The sequence below is a fragment of the Falco naumanni genome, chromosome 4, assembly GCF_017639655.2.
Source record: "Falco naumanni isolate bFalNau1 chromosome 4, bFalNau1.pat, whole genome shotgun sequence".
NCBI lineage: Eukaryota > Metazoa > Chordata > Aves > Falconiformes > Falconidae > Falco > Falco naumanni.
The window spans coordinates 58,722,926-58,741,952 of NC_054057.1; the positions used below are offsets into that span (position 1 = coordinate 58,722,926).

The 19,027-nt window shown below is 40.2% G+C and overlaps 1 protein-coding gene across 4 annotated transcripts in view; it reads left to right on the forward strand.

Moving 5' to 3' along the window:
* Positions 1-19,027, forward strand: part of ADCYAP1R1 (ADCYAP receptor type I) — a 140,555-nt gene that overhangs the window by 20,933 nt on the left and 100,595 nt on the right. For all 4 annotated transcript variants that reach the window (XM_040593097.1, XM_040593098.1, XM_040593099.1 and 1 more), the window contains exon 2: positions 12,119-12,286. In XM_040593097.1, the coding sequence (XP_040449031.1) occupies positions 12,236-12,286 (51 nt within the window). In that variant the 5' untranslated portion in view covers positions 12,119-12,235. The remainder of the gene's footprint in view (positions 1-12,118; positions 12,287-19,027) is intronic.

Consider the following 19,027-nt stretch of genomic DNA (forward strand, 5'->3'; position numbering starts at 1 on the left):
GGCTGGATGGGAGCCAGCTGTGAGTCAGAGGCCATGTGACTGGGAACCTATGTCTATTAGCACTGCAATAATCTACATATCAGTCGATTTACAAAATATTCACGTTACATAAAGTCCTCCTTTTTTGATTATCCTCCTACTTCTGGAAAGTACTTCCAGGGCCTCTTTCTGCTGATGGTCCAAAGCTTTCTTCTAATTCCCAGCTTAACATCTTCTTGTCCCAACAGACTTTAATTTCAATTGCTTTTCTTCCTCTTTTGTTTATACTTCTGCTATGCTTTTGGCTGTCCCTACTCGACAGAGTCTTCTGAGCTAATCAAACTGGTTTTCTGCTTTATTAGCTCTTTCTTTGCAGCACAGTGTCCCAGAGCAAGGCAAACCCATGTGCCGCTGAGGTGAATTGCTCATCTTTTGTTCACTGCAGAGGGAGCTAGGGGAAACTAGCTTGGATATAGATGTTTCACTTTTAGACAGCCAAAGTTATGTGACATGAATTCCATCTCTGGTGTTGCAAGAACATGTGCTGTGGAAGGTCCTAATATTGTCCAAATGTAGTGAGTCCATTAACCAGAAGATGGGATACAGCTGGGCAAACTTAGGCTGTTTGAGGTGCAACAAAAAAGAGGACAATAGGATATGTGGGTGGAAAAAAAAGGAATTATGCAACTTGCTAATGCTTATGCAGTGACTTAACCTTATCCTTCAGTGTAGGAATGAAACTGTTGGGGGGGGGTGGGGGGTAGGGGGGCAAATATTTTCATGTTCCTAAGGAGAGAAGAGGCAGAGTTGTATTCTCAGGCTTGTTCTGGGACACATTTCCCTGAGAATTGGACATTATGAGCTTGAAGAATCACAGTTGTAAGGGGATCATTTTCTCTATCCAGCAATAAATCAGGAAACATATTATAGCTGAGGTTTTGGGTTTTGTTGTTTGTTTTTTTTCAAGATGGGCTGAACCTTGGCCCATGAAAGCTTTCTATGTTGTTGTTTAGAAATGTAGAGGAGGCCTATGGATATTCATCTGGGACATCACCATAGGTCGCCAGGTCAGAATGCTCAAAGAAGTACATGCTGTTGTATGCAGAATGGCTCTGCTGTTTGCATTGAAAAATGAGAAGTTCATATAAGGCAAAGAAAGATCATTTGGTCATCCTTTCTGAACACCCTGGCAATTTTTCCATACTTCCAAGCATCAGTCTTTCAATGCCAAGGTTATATCAGACTGTTTTCTGCACACCACCACATATTTATTCCTTTGGCATCAGGCAATTGCTCGTTGTATTTACCACCTTTCAAAGTAACAGGTAACTCCCTTTCATTGCTTATTTTACTACTATGGCTCTGCTTTCAGATGAGCAGGGTAGACTTGTTTCCCAGAGACAATATGATGTTGGTGTGCTGTTACTGCAGTTCAGAGACTGTGTCTTGCCCATGGGTCCATCACCAGCTATAGGGCCTGGAGTCTGCCTGTACTAAATAATGGAATGCCTTGTTAAAGATACCCCTGATATTTCCTCACAGCTGAGAGCACGTAGTACCTTGCACAGCGACTACCTTGAGTCTGGGGAGAAATGATAGTTTCATAATGGCAGCTTTATCTCAAGATAATCAGTTCAGCACATCAACAAAGCTAATTAAGGGTGTTAAGAGTGGCATCGCACTCCAGTAAATATATTATTTTGAGTTGAGTTTGAAGGTGCTATAGAAGTACTGCACTTAGGATGCTTTTCAGACACAATGGGAGTAAAGGGCTTTGGTCCAGAGGTGCATTTTTCTGCTTTTACTCTTTCCTCTGCCTGTGACAGATGTCTGCTCAACAGTGACGCTGTTGAGCAGACATATATCCAGCCATATATGTTCAAAGCAGAGAGTGATGGCGATGTTGATGGATGGTTAAAAAAGAGTACTTACAAGTTCCTATGTAATACTGAAAAACAATAGTGAAAGCTATAGCCAGGGCAGAAAATGCAGATCACCACTCGAGGAAAGCAAATGAATCAAGTAGCTCTTGCAAAACTTTGATATGCCAGATAAAGAACACATTTTACCGGTAGCAGAGTAATGATTTTGAAGGACTTTGCCAAGCAGCACTTAAGCTCTGCTGGAATGGAGCAGCACGTAGTTACTTCTATGATTCCATATTAGTTGTATATTAGCTATGAAGTTCCACATACACCACAGATGCTTCAAAAGAGTAATTGGCCTGCCTATGAAGATGAAAATTTCTCATATAATTTTTTACTTTACCTACTAATGCTTCTTAAATGCATGGTAGTTTATAAATATTTCCCTGCGACTGAGTATCTGTGGTCTTTAGTTAAAAAAGTCATGCCATTTCACCAGGTCTCTGGGGATGTCAACAACATAAGGCCACAATAAATCTGATAGATAATACAATAGAGAAAAGAATTCCAATCAAGGCAAGAATTGCTGCATGAATTTTATGGATGATGTTACATGGGAAATCTGCCAAGAATAGCAATCGTATGCACAGGGAGGGATGAATTGTGTTCCATAGTCTCTGCTTTCATAAGTCTATAGCTGCTCTAGTTGCAAAGACAAGCTAGAAAATCCTGATCTGTAGATGAATGATCCATTCATGTATGCCTGAATTTTCAGAAAGCCTGAAGCAACAGTTTCAACAGATGTTCAAAGTCATTATAATGTCAAAATATTCAGATAGCGAGAAGAATTCTTTAGATGTCAATGACCTTCAAAGTTTTATCATACCCGTATGGGTGAAGCAGCATAATATGAAGGAGAAGAATTGTTATATCATTATTTATTTTTTTTTTTACTTATAAAAGCCAGGCATTTTAACTGGAGTTTGTTTGAAAACCTCAAGTGCTGCTTAGTTTTACACACTATGTCCAGAAAGGCATAAAATTTCAAAGTTTAAGAAAGGCTGGGCTTTATGGTCACACATATGAACGGATGAGATACAGTGAATTTGGATTTTCAAAAATTTTTTGATAATATTCTTACTGAAGAAAGCAGGCATCAGCTGGGATCAGAAGAGCCGAGTGGCTCACATGACTGATTTACTTTGATTTAACACATTTCCAAACATATGCTTACCTATGGTAACTTCTTATGTGAGTTCTTTGCCTATGGTGAACGCAGAAGAATGAAACTTAGCTTACCAACAAAACAACCAAAACTAAATGATCCTGCCTTGAATTTGATCTAAACCAAGAGCTACATACATATTTACTGTGCATCATCTTTGGCATAATAAGATTGCAAGCTGTAAAAGTTTTGCTATGCGTCTGACCCCTAAATAAAGGGAAAACAAAGCAGCAAGAGTGTACAACTCTTTCTCAAAAGTAATACTGAATGCCATAAGGAGCTATGCTAGCCTAATCTGGTGTAAGGTCTGAAAGTGAACAATGTGATAGCAAAATTTGCAAATGATCAAGAAATGTATCCAATCTTCAGAAAGTGTAAATTGGGATATCTTTCTTAAATTAGCTGAGTGACGCTCGTTAAATCTGTTCTAGAATAGTTTTGAGAGGTTTTTTTAAATGTTAGGAAAATTCTATAAAGCTAGAGGACTAGGAAATTCAAGAGCTGTCAGGTTATACAGAAATGATAAGAAGCGTACTTTGTAAGGACAAATTATAATACTCTTACATCTTCAGGGAATATCAATTTAATTGAAACCATTCAAAGGAAAAGAAAAAAACCACACTCCACCAAAATTATAATCAGGGACAGCTGAAATAAAGCATACATGGAAGTTATTAGGTTGTGTTAATAAAAGGAATAAAGATAGTACTGAAAATAACAAAAGGCCATGACATAGATGGAAGTCAGTGATCTGTTTTGCTTACCATTAGTGCCTTGGTGTCTGAAATGTTGGATATGGAATTTTCTTTGTTTGCCCTCATCGGCCTTAGTAAGCAGAGGAATGAAAAATAGACTCTTTCCAGGCAGTAACTCTTTTTGTCCAAAATTAGTTATCTAGCATTAGGGTATAGAATTGCTCCCTGAGAATACTTACCATATTTACCTCTTCTCCACTGACTGTAAAGAGAGCCTAGGTAGACTGGGCTGAACTATAATGTCTAACTTTTGAATGTGACCAATGCTGTTTAATGTTTTCATTAATGATGGGATGATGGAGCAGGGTGCACATTCAGAAAGTTTGGGAGGAGTGGTTGGTCATACTGTTATTCAGAGGGAACTAGACAGGCTGAAGAAATAGGCAGAGAGGAATTCAAGAAAGATAAATGTGAAGTCCTGCACCTGGAGAGCAAAAATTCTATGCACATGGGACAAGCTGGGGATCAGCTGGCTGGAAAGCAGTTTTGCAGAGAAGGACCTAAGGCTCTTGATGAACATGAAGCAGATCCTGAGCCAGTAATGTGCCCTTGTGGCAAAGAAGGCCAAAAGCATCATGAGCTGCATGAGAAAAAGTATAGGCAGCATGCCAGGGGAGTTGATCCTTCTCTCTCTCAGCCCAGTGAGACACATCTGGAATGCTGGGTCGAGTGCCAGACTGTGAGTACGAGAGGGACATGAACACACTGCAGTGAGTCCTGCGCAGAGCCACAAAGATGATTAAGGAATCAGGAGGAGAGTCTGAAAGAGCTGGGCTAGCTGTTCAGCCTAGAGAAGACTCAGGGGGATTTTATTAATGTGTAAAAAGACCCAGGCTCTCCTCAGTGGTGGCCAGCAGCAGGACAAGAGGTAACAAGCACAAATATATAGAAAATACAACTGCAAGATAACAAAACACTTTTCTATTGTTAGAATGGTCAAGTACTAGAACAGGTTGTGCAGGGAGCTCATGGAATCTCAACATTTGGAGATAATCAGAACCTGATTGGAAATGGGTTTTGGATGACCTAAGCTACCTGCTCTAGCTGACCCTGCTTTGAGCAGGGATGTTGGACTAAACAATCTGCAGGGTTCCTTGCCAACCCCCAGTTCTGTGAATCCCCTGATCTGTTATTCTTCTTGCAAAACTGCATTGCTCTGATTTCTTTCCTACACAAGTCCTCACAGAAGACAATGAAATTGATAATCGTACTTCAAGTAGAAATATTCAACCACCTGGACTCTCATATACATACAGGAGTCACAGCACCTGCAGTTTACCATTTCCTATTTTTGTAATCACATCTTTATCTTCATTTTTAGAAAGGGAGGACTAGAAAAATTCATAGGTGTTTTCTGCATGCTGTGCAAGGAAAAACAGAATTAAAACCCCCCATATTCCTCCAGATAGAAAAAAGACTATTGCTGAGCATTACTGACAGACTTGGTTATTCTTTAACACTGAAGTGTCTAAGCCAGGCAGCAAGTTGAATATGTTTCTTTCAACTATTTCCATGCAAAATTACTGCTAGCACTGTATCAGCTCTTTTTAAAAAATTTTGTTTCCTGAAGTCAAAAGCAACAATTTTCTTGAGCAGTGAAAACACTGGATATTAGAAGAGACTACCTGTTTGCATCTGTCATTAACGGACAGTTTGCAGCACTTGACTCCACACCAGTTTGTCTTAGAATGATGACTAGATATCCTACAGTCTCCATTCCTCCTTGTGGACAATCCTGTGACAAAATCCAGGTTCCTGGTTATAGCTCTTTCAGGTGAAAGGGTGGCATTTCTGCCTAAGAGCCCCAGGATATTCACGTGGACCTGAGAAGTGCTCACTCGTTCCTTTCTGTAGAGGGATGCAGGCAGTGGGTTGATCAGCATTGATAACATGCAGCTGTGGCCTGGCCTCGAAGGCAGTGGGTTGATTGACATGGATAATGTGCAGGTGTAGGTCGTTCCCCCTAAGTAGTTAAATAGCTCTGAGGAGTGGGGGGGAGGGGGTTGGATGGAGGAGATGAGACAGCATGGTCTGACCTGTAGAGGAAGGAGAAACAGTGTGGACAGTAGATGCTGACTGATGGTAAAGCCTTGTTGCAGCCTGATAGCTTGCTTGTGCTGCAACACCTTTCTGAAAATCCACATCTTAGATCTCCTGATGTAGCTGGCCTTCAAATCCTGTTTTGTGATTGACAACAGATATGGTGAGTGGAAACAAGGAGACTAGGAACTCTTCCAGTGAAGCATACAAAGGGATAAAAGTGAATAAATGACTCTTTGGTTTTTAAAAGAAAGATAAAGTTAGATTCTCAGCTGCTGTGATCCATGCAGATACTTTAATTTCAGTGAATTTATGAAGATTAATGAAAGTAAATGAAAACAACCCAAAATAATTTAACTCCAAGAAATGAGAAGTGGTATATTAAAGATACTAGAAAGGCCACAATGTTAATCTTTTTGTTTGCTATGATAGGATTGCTTTTTACAGGCTATTTCCTAAAGGAAACTTTAGAGCTCTTGCAGTCTGATATTCAGTTAAATTTTCTTTTAGTTTTTCTGTTATCTTAAAGGTTTTGGTATCAATGTTTTGACACCCTAAACAGTCTAATTCCTTCTCAAGCCTTTATGGTAGGTCAAACTTTGCTATGTTGGGTTTCATATTGCTGAATTGTATACTTGAGAAAAGACTGGAAGTGGGGTTATTCTGTACAAATTTAGATATCCACAATGTATATGTCAACATATGAGGTAGCTGTTAAGAATTCCTTCACACCTAGGGAAGAGAAGTAGAAAGTATAAAGTACATACCTAAAATAGGTCAGATGATTTGCTTCCTTCATATATCTATTTTCCTCTGACTACATAAAAAAAGACTTGACAATGAGCTCATATGTGAGTATGTGTCTTCTAGGTTTCTAAAATTAGGTGGTGTCCCAAGTCTCTGATGAGCTATTTCCTCAACCTGCTTATTTCTTGCTAGCAACTGTCTCAGTTGGCATGAGGAAGGTTCACCATGCCATTTAACATAAATTACGAAGCTGATATGCTACATCTGGGAAGTTTTAGGAGGGAAATAATAAAATGCACTGGATTTCACACTTTGTATTGAAAGACTGTAGAAGATAGAGGATCAATTATATAATTACTTGTTCATTTATAAGCCAAAGATGTCCATCTGGCTAACTTTGTGCCATAAACAACTGTGGAGTTCCCTTCCTTGGGAAGAACTTTGAAATGCCAAGGGAGCGGTCTGTGAGCCAGACTGACTGGTGAGGGCTGGAGTATTCTCCTCAGCACCTTTTTTCCTTTGCATCCCAGTGTTCTCTACCCATGTGTGTTCTGCATAGGGAAATATTCCTCATGTCACTAGGAAGTACTGGGGTAACTGTGGAATGAGTGACTTTGTGCAACATAGAGTATTCAATGTGCAGAAGCTCAGTTGATCCTGCATGTTGTCAGAAGCTTTCAGATTTCCACACTTGTGTAGTGGCTTGGTGTGCAGGAGAAGGATGTGGGCAGCCTTGACTAGACACAAAATTAAGATTAATTAAGTAATGAACTTGCATTTGATAACTGCTGGTCTAAGCCATTGTGGGTCAGCTTTGAAATTTATTGCCTTCCTTCCATACCACTGGCATGCATCCCAGAGGACCATACCAAGGAGCCTAGCAGATCAGCTTGTTTCTTTCTTTTGGGTGAGAATGCAGTTAACAGCTCATAACTGCCTTATAAAGTCACTAAAAATCATCGTTCATTCATCCTACATGGGTATGTGCTGTCTAAGATGCTGCATAACAGTTCCACCCGTTACCTGAGATGGTGAGGTTTTGTTAAGAGGGAACCCACAAGGTGCTGCAGTTACTGGGGGTATCCCTGCTTTTGACAGGGAGAGCCTGCAGAACTGTCTGGTAACAGTTCCTGCACTTCCTACTACTAAAAATAGTCATGTGGTAGCTTTCCCAAAGGGTATCTTGGGAAAGAAAAAGTCTTCTCAAGAAGTCAACATGTAGAGCTAGTCTTGGTTAGCTCACTTCTGACAGCGGGAGCCCTGACTTCAGAACAAGGCAGTATTTGCAAAACAACTGAGAAGAATAACTGATATGACAGGTAGTGATGTATGGCCCCCTGGGAGTGGGCACATCCTACTTGGGAAGGACTCGCTCTCTGGTTTTGTTGGTTACTGACATAATGTTTTGTACTTGACACTTGAGAGCTTCTGACTGTGTAATTCTCCTCATCAGCCTTTAGGCTTCTGTAAATTAGTCCACATATGAGCTAAGCACTCCAGAGCTCCTTTTTAGATAGGGGAAAAACGGGCACTTGTAGCAGAATGGGTTTTGTCAAAGTTTTTCCAACCTGCCCTTGGAGTACCTCACCACTGAATAATACAAAGAATCTGCTGTGGCACTGAAAGTGTCTACAGTGGACAAATCAATCCACCTCTGTAGATGATGAATTTTTTTCCTTAAGTCATTATGTGACCAAAACAAGTCCTTTTTTTGGCTGAGTGTTTTTTTCCTTCTTCGTATGTTTCAGCCATGCTTGAAATAGCTCCCTGAAGCCCAGTGCCTCTCAGTAACAATCAACTGATTTTCATTGTCAGAGACTTCAACAGCTCTTCTGTTTCATCAGAGATAATTGAAGTTGTTTTTTTTATATTGGGGAACTGTTTGCATAACTGAAATGTGCAGCCCCCATGCTATTTGCTGTTCTGACTTCTCCGATTTTAATTACAGTAGCAGATGCAGGTAAAACAACAACATGGAGCACTAGTAGCTCTAATTTTCTAATGAAATTACAGGACTTGGCTACCAGTGACATCAGAAAACAATATGATAATTCAAGCATTCCTTCCAAATACTATATTCATATCTTTATTTCTTTTTCCCAGTACTGAATGGAAATGCTTTAAGAGCATTGCCTGTATTTTTAAAAAGTTTATTTTTCTAGTATATGATTGTGAGATAACAAGCCTTTTATTGGTAGTATGTGGACTCTGCACCTATGTTTATCATACATGCTAGGAGCTGCTAAACAATATATACAAGTTCACTTCAGGTCTAGGGCATAAGTTCACAGAACTGGCAGTTGTTATTACCTAATAAACACTTAAGTCTCTATGGACGATATGAAGGCCTCAGCCCAGTTTTTGATGCAGGTTTCCATGACTACCTTGAAGGCAAAAATGAAGTCAATTCTTTTACTTTTTCGGCAAAATGTGAAAGAAAGTCAATGAGATGGTTTGCAGATGTTCTTGTCTTCTCTTTAGAAGTTTTTTAAAAACTAAGATAAAACAGAGAGCATCCACTCCACATCTCCAACCTAGTGAATGTCAGCGAAAAGTAAAACAGGATCTTCAAATATTGGAAAAAATGTATTCTAGCAGTTACCACTTCCTCATGGGGTATCTGTCCATCTCTTTACTCAGGCATCTCCTACCCCTCCGCTGTGTTTAAATCTTGTTTTTTCTGATGCATTACAGTAGCAGAACCCAAGGATAGAATTCAATCTCCACATCACTCCCGCCTTTCTGGACTGGCCTGCACACAAGAGTGCAAATGATCAAGAAATAATTTCAAATCCAATGTCTGTTAATGCATCTTTTGTTTTTCTGTTGCTTCTGTTAATGGAGTGACTTTCTTTTTCCATCTCCTCACTGCTGAATGTCACCATGGATGTTTGCTGTCCTCCTCAGCTGAGATCTTATCAGTCCCTCATTATTTGATAAACCATCAGAAATACAGTTAAGTAATTAAATTCTGTACCAGAGCAGAGCAAAAGTGACCGATTGAGTGAGGATGGAAGAAAGCAGATCAGTTTAGAGGGAATTTTATAAATCATTGTTCTCCATTTAGTCAGGGTCTTGATAGAGAAGGCAAAAATTTAAAGAGCTTAATTTTCCTTCTTTTATTTTTTAATTGAAAGACTCCCTCCTTTCGAAATGCTAGTGTCTTGGCAGTATGTTGCAGTCAGTAAAAAAATTGAGTGTCCTGTGATCATAAAAGTTCTTTTACATTTGCCTTTGTCATTTTTTTGTTTACTTTCTGTTTTCTTCTTAGTCTTTTCTCTGTTATATTTCCTCGCATTCCCTCTGATATTTTAAATGTTTTTCCAATGTACCCTTGTTTTATTCTTTCTCTAATTGTTTGTGTCCCTGGTTTGTTATTATCTATGATCCCTTTTCTTTTCTCAAATATTTACTTACTTTGTTTAAACATTTCTCTAGCTGTGAAGATGTATGTCAGTTGTGTTTATGCCCGTGGAGGTCATAGGTGATGGTATGTAGGAAACCTACATCAAACAAGAAGATTTTACAAGGGGCTTCAGCATTCAAAAGCTTCATTTGCACTTTGAAATAAAACAGATGAGAGACCATTCTCTGGCTCCAAGACAAACTGGTGTGGCACAGCTCATGCCAATGGGGCTAAACTCTCATACCTTCCTGAAGCAGAGAGCTTGCACCTAAACTGCTGTAGACATTGCCAAAGCTGGCTGAGCTTATCTTGGAGGAATTAAGTCTATAGGGTAGAGATGCACTGAAGGGGTGTGGTGGGTTGACTTTGGCTGGACACCAGATGCCCCCCAAGCCGCTGTGTCACTGCCCTCCTCAGCTGGGCAGGGCAGAGGAACTGCACCCCAGGCTGCTGGGCCGGGGTATGGGCAGGGACATCCCTCAGCAATGGCTGTTGTGGGCAAAACAGGCTCAGCGTGGGGAAACTGGTTTCATTTATTACCCGTCAAATCACAGCTGGATAATGAGGAATGAAACCAAATCTTGAAAACACTTCCCCCGCTCCCCTCTCTTCTTCCCGGGCTCAACTTTGCTCCCCATCTCTCTCCCTGCTCCCCACCAGCAGCACTGGGGATGGGGAATGGGGCTGGGGTCCGTCCATCACGTGCTGTCGCTGCCACCCCTTCTTCTGCAGGGACAGGGCTCCTCACCCCCTGCTCTGCCCCAGTGGGGGTCCCCCCCATGAGTGCCGTCCCTCAAGCCCAGCTTGCCTCAGCGGTGTCCCCGCGGGGTCCCCAACCCTGCCAGCAGCACTGGGGGAGTCCCTGCCTACCCCTGCCCTGGCCTGGGGGGCTGCAGGGCCGCTGCTCCCACACAGTCTCGCTGCTGCCCTGGCTGCAATCGCACAGGTTCCCCCCTGAAATCTCTTCTCCCCCTGGCGCTGCCACTGTGGCGGCTGGGCTGGGCCTGGGCTGGCTGGGGGCCAGCTGGCATCGGCTCCTCGGGCACGGGGGAAGGTTCTGGCACCTTCTCACAGACACTGCCCTGCAGCCCCCACTGCCAACACCTTGCCATGCAAACCTGATACAAGGTGATCCATCTCAGGCAAGGGAGAACCGGGGAAACACAACTAGTGAATATGAAAGTATAACTCCATGTTAAAAACCTGGCTGTAGGTAGGGCACCAAAGGAGGTCTCTGTGTCACCATGATACCAAGACCTGAAGCAGGATGGTGTTTTACGCTGTTATGAGGATTGCATCCAGCCAGAGATTAAGACAGAAAGGTTCTCTTAAAGGAAAAAATGTTTGAGGAACCATCATGATTTGGAACGAGTGGGAATGTTTAAACACTGTTTTATGGTGGGAGGTGCTAGGACAAAGCTAATGTCAGGTGCAGAATTGTGTTATATCCTGGCCACCTGTCTAGCTTCTTGGCAGAGACCAAGCAATGGAAGTCACAGACATGTATGACCTTGTCATCCATATAAGTCAGTCCTGTCTAATGTCACGGATGAATCTTTAGCCCGGCTGTGCAATTCATTCTTTTGCACCTCTGTTGCTGAGTTCTCAAAAAGCTATCAGGCTGTTAACAGCTCTGGTCACGGATTTTGTTATCTGAACAAGAGATCTCTGGGAGTAAATTATCATGTCATGCAGTCTCCTAAAAAAGCCCCCAGACAGTTGTGCTTTTGAGACACTACTGAAAATCATGACGGGCAAAATCATGACTTCAGAAATGAAGCAGACAATTAGGTCCTTTTTCTGGTTAAAAATAATCCATCCTATCTTTTCCTTGGGGTACAATCTAGGTCTTCCCAGCTACGGAAGCTTTTTCAGTAGTTTCTATGATACAAGTTACTCATCATACAGACATGTCCTTTGGCTTTGAATTAAGTATCCAAGGCCATCTATAGCACCTATCATAGCAGCAATCCAGACAAGTATGGTTGATCTCTAATGTACAGCTCACAGTTCAAGTGCTGGGTTCTCTGTTTTCTGTTCATTTCTTTTTCATTCTCTTCATGTTTTCCGTATTTGTAATAATGTTCCTCTTTCACTGCAGAGATCTGAGCCTTGACGTGAAGACCTTAACAAAAAGATCTTCAGAGAGTGTGTGCTTCAGCCCTAACAATAGTATTAGCAAGCAAAACGTGACCAAAGCTGAACATTAAGAGAGACGATGGCTGTCAATTGGAAGATCTGCTTCTTTGTTCTCATATTGCTTCCAGTGGTAAGGAAAGATTTTTTTGATTTCCATTGTACTGATATACTGGTCTGAAGGCCAGCACTTGCTAAGAGTGAAGAATCTGTTGCTGACACCGATTCTGGCTTTTCTGTGTGACCGCATAGCCTACATGAAGACTTTCCCTACTTTATGGATGCTCATCCTGTAGAAGGGCAAGTCAGTTCCTTGAGGGGATTTGTTCACTGTTTGTACTTGAGATTAAGAATAAAATAAGGTAATAATTTTTTTAAAAAGTGGGGTTTCTGTTTCAAATCTGTTGGTTTAAGATATTTTTTTTTCAGGCAAAGGGAATAAAGTTAGAGCTTCCCATCAGCCTGGTGAAACCTAAGCCTTGAGATATTTCAGCCAGTGCTTTTGGGTGCTTTTATTTTCAGAAGACCAATTTCAAGTAACCATAACCTTTAAAGATACAGGCACTCAAATTCTTCGGTCACATTCTTGAAGATCTTCAACTCTTTATGAAGATTATAGGGATTTATTTTCATCGTAACTCTTTACTTACTATGTAACATGTTATCCCACGAATCACTCAGTCTGAACACATCTGGGGACTGTAACACTGTTCCTGCCCATTATCCCCCTACACATTGTGGCTGTATCTAGCCTCACAAGACAGCCATAAGATCCCTGAATAAAGCATGCTTTTGCGTTTGCAGCTGTGAGGTATGGTACACAACCCCTATAATGAACTCATCTTGCATTTCAATCCAGTTCTTTGCTGGACTATTGATCACAACTGTGCCCTTCATCACTTCTCAAGAAGCATTGCACAGTGAGATGCTATGACACTAGTATTTAAATCCTTTATCTTGTTCTCATTAATAACCTTCCATAACTTCCATGCAGATGCTTTACAATTGCTTAATATACAGATACTCTCATGTTACTGCACTTTAAAAGCCAGGTATTTCTAAGAATTCTTGATACAGATTTTGTTTTTATTTTTAAATGAGGACTATTTAATATGGTAGTCATGAAACCCCAGTTATCTTTCAGCAGATTTTACAGTTTCTTGCTCATGTGTATTGATTGTGTGACCTGTCTTTTACAGTCCATATTGGTCAGCATACAGGACTTATTTTTATTTTGGCACACAAAAATGCACATTCTTTCCTCTTAGGTCTTACTTAGAAGCAACTTTAATTAACTGCTTATCAGAAATGTAGCCTTATTCAGCTAAATTCTGCAGAATTGGATTGGAACTGCGTGTATACTTCTGTTCATCCAAATAATACAGTCCCTTACTATACAAATACCTAGTCTTTGAATTTCTTTCTGGTACATGACTCTTGTGAGTATTGCCTAGTTTTCCTGGTGAGGTAGAAAGCATTACTTATTAACAAAGTGAATGTGTTTAATTTTTACACTGTATCTCTGAAGTAGTTACACTAGATTTCCCTAAGCTAATGCAGAGGGGAAACACCTCTCTCCACCCCTACCCCCACCCCCACCCCCCTTTGACCTGTTTTAGATGCTTATGTTAGCATGAGGTTCCTGTATTCTTGACTATAGAAGGAGGTTAGCTCAAATTCATATGCTGGGTTTTTGGCCATACATTAGATTATATAAACACACCTTGTTGCTTCTGGTTTGAGACCCAGAAATGACAATTGTCATGTCACGGTCTCTTAGGAGCTCCCATCTTACAGCTAAGCCTTTCTCATCAATGTGTAGGATGTGCCTGACCAACACATCAGATAAAATTGCAAAGTAGATTGGTAAATGGCCATATGAATGGAAAGGCAAAAGCCTTTCTTTTTAAATGACCAGTGATCTTCATAGTTTCAAGATTTTTAGTGTTCAGCTTGAGACAGCTAAAAGGTGTCATTGTATTCAGAGGTGAACAATTTTTAATTAAGGGAATAGATGTGCCTGAACATACCTTTTGGGCTTTCAGAAGGACGACCTTCCTGGCAAATGTGGAAGGACAGCAAGTTTCCAATTCCTAGCATTTCAGGACATAACCGTGATCACTGAGCTGGATAATTAGTGATCAGCTTTAGCTTTTGGAAAGAACAGCTCTCTAATGAAATACTAGGAAGCAAAACAGAGCTAATAAGAACAAGTATGCCTTTATATATGCTGTTTCTGCAATGTTTATGAGCGCAAGGTTTTATTATGATCTCTTGCAGGAACCCAGGTACTAAAGTTAACGATTTTACACACCTGAACTTGTACACACATTTCTTTGGTCTGTGAAGAGATTTATACCTATGATGGATTGTACCATAATTTGTATATAGTACTCATTCCTTGTTACATACCTAAGTTTCTTTTCACTGTTCAGGAATGATATGTAATTTATACTTCTTCCCTCACTGGGACTCTTTTATAACACTTGTGTTAACACATTTTCTCTCCATTGGGACACACACTTCCTCTTCAAATCACCTTTAATGTGCTGTGCTGATGTTCTCAAATTGGTACTTTTCTGTCATTCAGATTTTCAGGTTTTCTACAAAGAGAATCTGCACACCTGCTTGGATGCCCAGGTTTTGGCTTCACCAAGAGGCCCATTTTACCCACAGAAACCCAAAGCACTGGGACTAAGGGCTGCATTCATAAACAGATCAAGAAAAGGCAAAAAAAGGACAAACTGCATTAACAGAAAATTATTGGTGGCTTCAAGTATAGACTCAGAGCAGACAACAAGAAAATAATATGCTAAGATATATTTAGAAAAGGGCATGTCAAGCCAGTTCTAATTGTCAGAGACTAAGGCTGGTTAGATTTTTTCACGTGTTTAACAGGCTGTTCTGTATTTGCTGACCACAAAGGTATTCCACCTTATTATTCACTTGGGACTGAAGGCAGGAACTAGAAGCATGATACCTGCTAGGCTTTTTAGAGGAATTCTTGAGCTTTATTTCTTTCCCCATTTCCTAGGTATAAATGCCTATGTTGCTATTTCATCTCTTTTTAATCCATTTTTTGTTAGCTAGCCTGCTTCTTTTCAATCACTCTCTTTTCTTTGTTTTCTCTGGACATCTCCTTTTTTTCATTTGCACATCAGTTTTCTTCATCGTACCTATTTTTTGCTTCTGAATTCACTTTCACTGCCATTTTGATTGATTTCTCATTCTATTCATCTATGATAACAGTGGCTTGGGTTTTTTTTTGGAAATATTAACAAAATTCATCATAAAATTGTTGAGGAGATAGTATCCTATACCATCGTTCCTTTGTCTGGTTCCAAATGTACTTGAGAAACAATGAAATTCATGACTCACAAAGTTGGCTTAGTATATGAACTGAATTTTAAATGTAACTGCAATGCAGGTGTTCTAACTGTCTGTAATAATTCAATCAGATGTATTTCTTCAGCTAAAACTTGGAGTTTCTTGTGGATGCATTTTTAATATTAATAAGCTTAAATGTTTCAAGTGATAAGACAGTCTTTGTAGGGTTTCATTAACTGGCAAACATATGTTCACTGACTTCCTTAAAAATATGTATTTATAAAAGAGAGAGATGAAAAAGAACAGTGCAAGTGATGTCTGTTGTATATCAACATTGAGTTGCGATCACTGTATGAGGGTCAGCTGGGCAAATACAGATTTGGATACACAGACAGCATCTCACAGAACAGAGTATGAAACCTCGATCTGATTATGTTTAAGCAATATATGAAGAGAAAAAAACTAGATCTGTTTGCTCAGACCCTGTTTACTGAAGGGGGTATATTTCTCAGTCTTTTAAGGATGTGTATAATTTACAGAGCAGAGGGCTGTCTGGATCCTCCATTATTCATCTGTAGCTGTCACTTTCAGTGCCAGGCTGTGTTCAAATAGGATCATCTACATTTCAGTCTCTGTCATTTTTTTAAAGATGAGAGACAGTGTATTCAGACACACTATTCCATTAGTTTCTCTCCAACCCTACTATGCTTGTTAGAGCATCCATTTTCTGCTGCAGCTCAAATGTGAGGTTCCTCAGGCATGGATGTAGATGGTTGTGTTGGTCCCGGCTCTTTAAGCAAACTATTTTTTTTCCATGCAGCACTTAATGAGACAGCTTTTAATGTGTTTATCTGCCTTATGATTTGTAACATCTCATAACCCTATTAGAGAAGTCAAGTTCTCTGTAGGATTGCAACTGCCTCTAACATAATGCATAGTTACATGGGACTTCCCTGTTACTTATGTAATGCAAACATAATTATGTACAAATATAGCTAGGGAACTGCTGGGAATGTTCTCCAGAGGAGAAAAAAAACTCAGCTAGCCAAGACATTACTGCTGCTATAGCTTTTCCTTTTTAATATAAGGATATGGTGCTGGGGCAATCAGAGAATATAACAACCTCTTAAAAGCTTATGCCTGGTTTAAAAAAAAAAAAAAAGAAAAAATGTCTCAGGGTATGTAATATTGGGTAAGGTAGTTTTAAAGAGAAGGTTCAGAATTTCTAGTAAGTTGTATCACAGAAAGTATCTGAGAAAATTGGTGTTACAAAATGATGACAGTGCCCTTGATACCAACCAAGTTCAAGTACCTTTCAGAGGTGCAAAATTAGGATTCTAGGTTCCAGGTGGTCCTTAGCCTGTAAGCTAGGTGGGATAAGTACTTACAAAGACTGACAGAGTGATAGGTATTTCAGGGTGCTATCTTCCTGGGCTTTCCTGAGAAAGCCTTACATGTTGACACTCCTGTCTAAGATGCTTGAAGCTGCTGTGAGACCTTGATGTTGTGTTGGTGCTCAGTCTAGTACACTGGCACTTGTAATCTCACACTGGGCACATCAGGTGTCAGTTATGGTTACTGCAGCAGCTGAAGCTAGACACACTTTGTTAAAATGTTTGTAAAGTTATTAAGTTTATTTGCACAAAACATGAATGACAACCAAAAAAGGGAAAGTCTAGAAATACACATATTCTACCAACACGTGGTTCACAACGCTATGCACAGGTATCTACAAGCAACTTTCTTTAAGCAGGCAAGATATCTAGGTCTTAGAAATGCATGGCAGCAGGTTACAAAGCAGAGAAAATGGTTGTTCTACATTAATGTGTTGACTTTTTTGCCCTCTGGTACTAGTAATAATTTCTGTGACAGGCAAATAATATGATGACAACATTGATTTAAGGACATTAATATGATTCTTGTCTTCGCTGGTTTCATATTCATGAGTTTGGAGGAGAGTTGGATAAGCAGTCAAATAACAAATTGGGAAATAAAAAAAAAGATTTCTTAGAAAAGGAGCCTGTAAAAAAAAAAAATCAGAATCAGTGATTTTTCATGTTGCTCATCTATTAATATCCAGCACCAGGAGGGATATTATTTAAGTCTCTAGCAAGTGTGCTGCTGGTCTGCTCTTCCTTCAGTTTGCTGAGTCAGCAGCCTAAGAAGATTTACTGTGGAGTCAGCTTGAAGAGATAGCTGTGATGCAGAACCCAAGCTGTCTTAAAAGGATGGTGGAAATGGAAGCAAAGGAGCAGGAAGAGAGGAAAAGAATATTAAAAAAAAAAAAAAAAGACAACCACATTTGTATCACTGCACTGTTAGGGATTTGGTCTTTTGTATGCCCTCCTGCCCCTCTCACCATGGCTTGAAACAAATACTTTCTTCCCAATCTGTGAAATAAACTCTGCTGCTTCTCAGAGTGAATGTATGTCCTACGGCAAGAACTGGGGCCGCCTGGAGGATCAAGTAGCTCTGCTGTAAGCCTGCCTGGGGGAGCATACAGGATCAGTGCTTGCCCCAGGGTTACACACCACAGGGCCCTCCAGATGAACTGTCCAGACATTGTCTATACAATAACCATGGGGTTAGGAAGTAGATGCAAGCCGGAGTGTACAGTGCTTAAGGCTGCTTCCAGGGCTGCTTTTTCAAAGCAGTTGCTATTTAATCAAAAACTATGAGGCCCGTTACAAAGCACTGCCAACCATAAAAGCCTAAGTGTTGCTATCCTTGCAGTCCCCAAGGGCATGGAACCCAACTCAATAAACCCCTCTTTGTTTCTCTGGGCAAGGGGTGAATAGCTCACTCCAGGCTAACTTGTGCTCATGCTCCTGAAAAGAAAATCAGGTTTCCCTCAGATTTCTTTTTTTTTTCCCCCATTGTGGAAATCACTTGGAAGTGAGGAATTTGGAGATATGGGTCCTGTTCTGTACAAAAATACAGTAATTCCTGTGATATGCTTATTCCATGCAATATAATGCTAGTGGTGCCCAAAATGGATGGGACCTGCCTCTGCACTTTCCTGTGCATGTTAGAGGTGAATTGTGTCCCTAACTGATATCAGAAAATATACTTAGACCAATTTTTAGCCGGCTGAATGTCTAGATTATTTACTTATATTAATATATACTAATAATGTTTCTATACTCAGTGGCAAGGGCCAGAGATCTCTAGATATTGGTATAACCCATTCTGAAGTCCCCTAGTGCTCTCCATGCTGCAAGTTCATCCAAAATTAGCTTTGACTAGACTTTGGTTTATTTAATATTTAGAAACCTCATCTTCATTGAGTAGTATGCTACATTTCATGAATGTCATGTGGATGATGAATAGATGACTGTAAGTCACTGTTGCCCAATTGATTGTCTTGCATTATCAACATCTTGTGACTCATCTTTGTAGGGCAGTTTGCAAGGTTATCACAAATCCTGTTTATTACCTTTCCTGGAATACATTTTTAAAATCAAGTATTGAATGTTTGTGCTTGTATGGGTGAGGGCAGATACCAATGGATCACTGTGTCTGTACTGAAAAATAGAAAATATATACC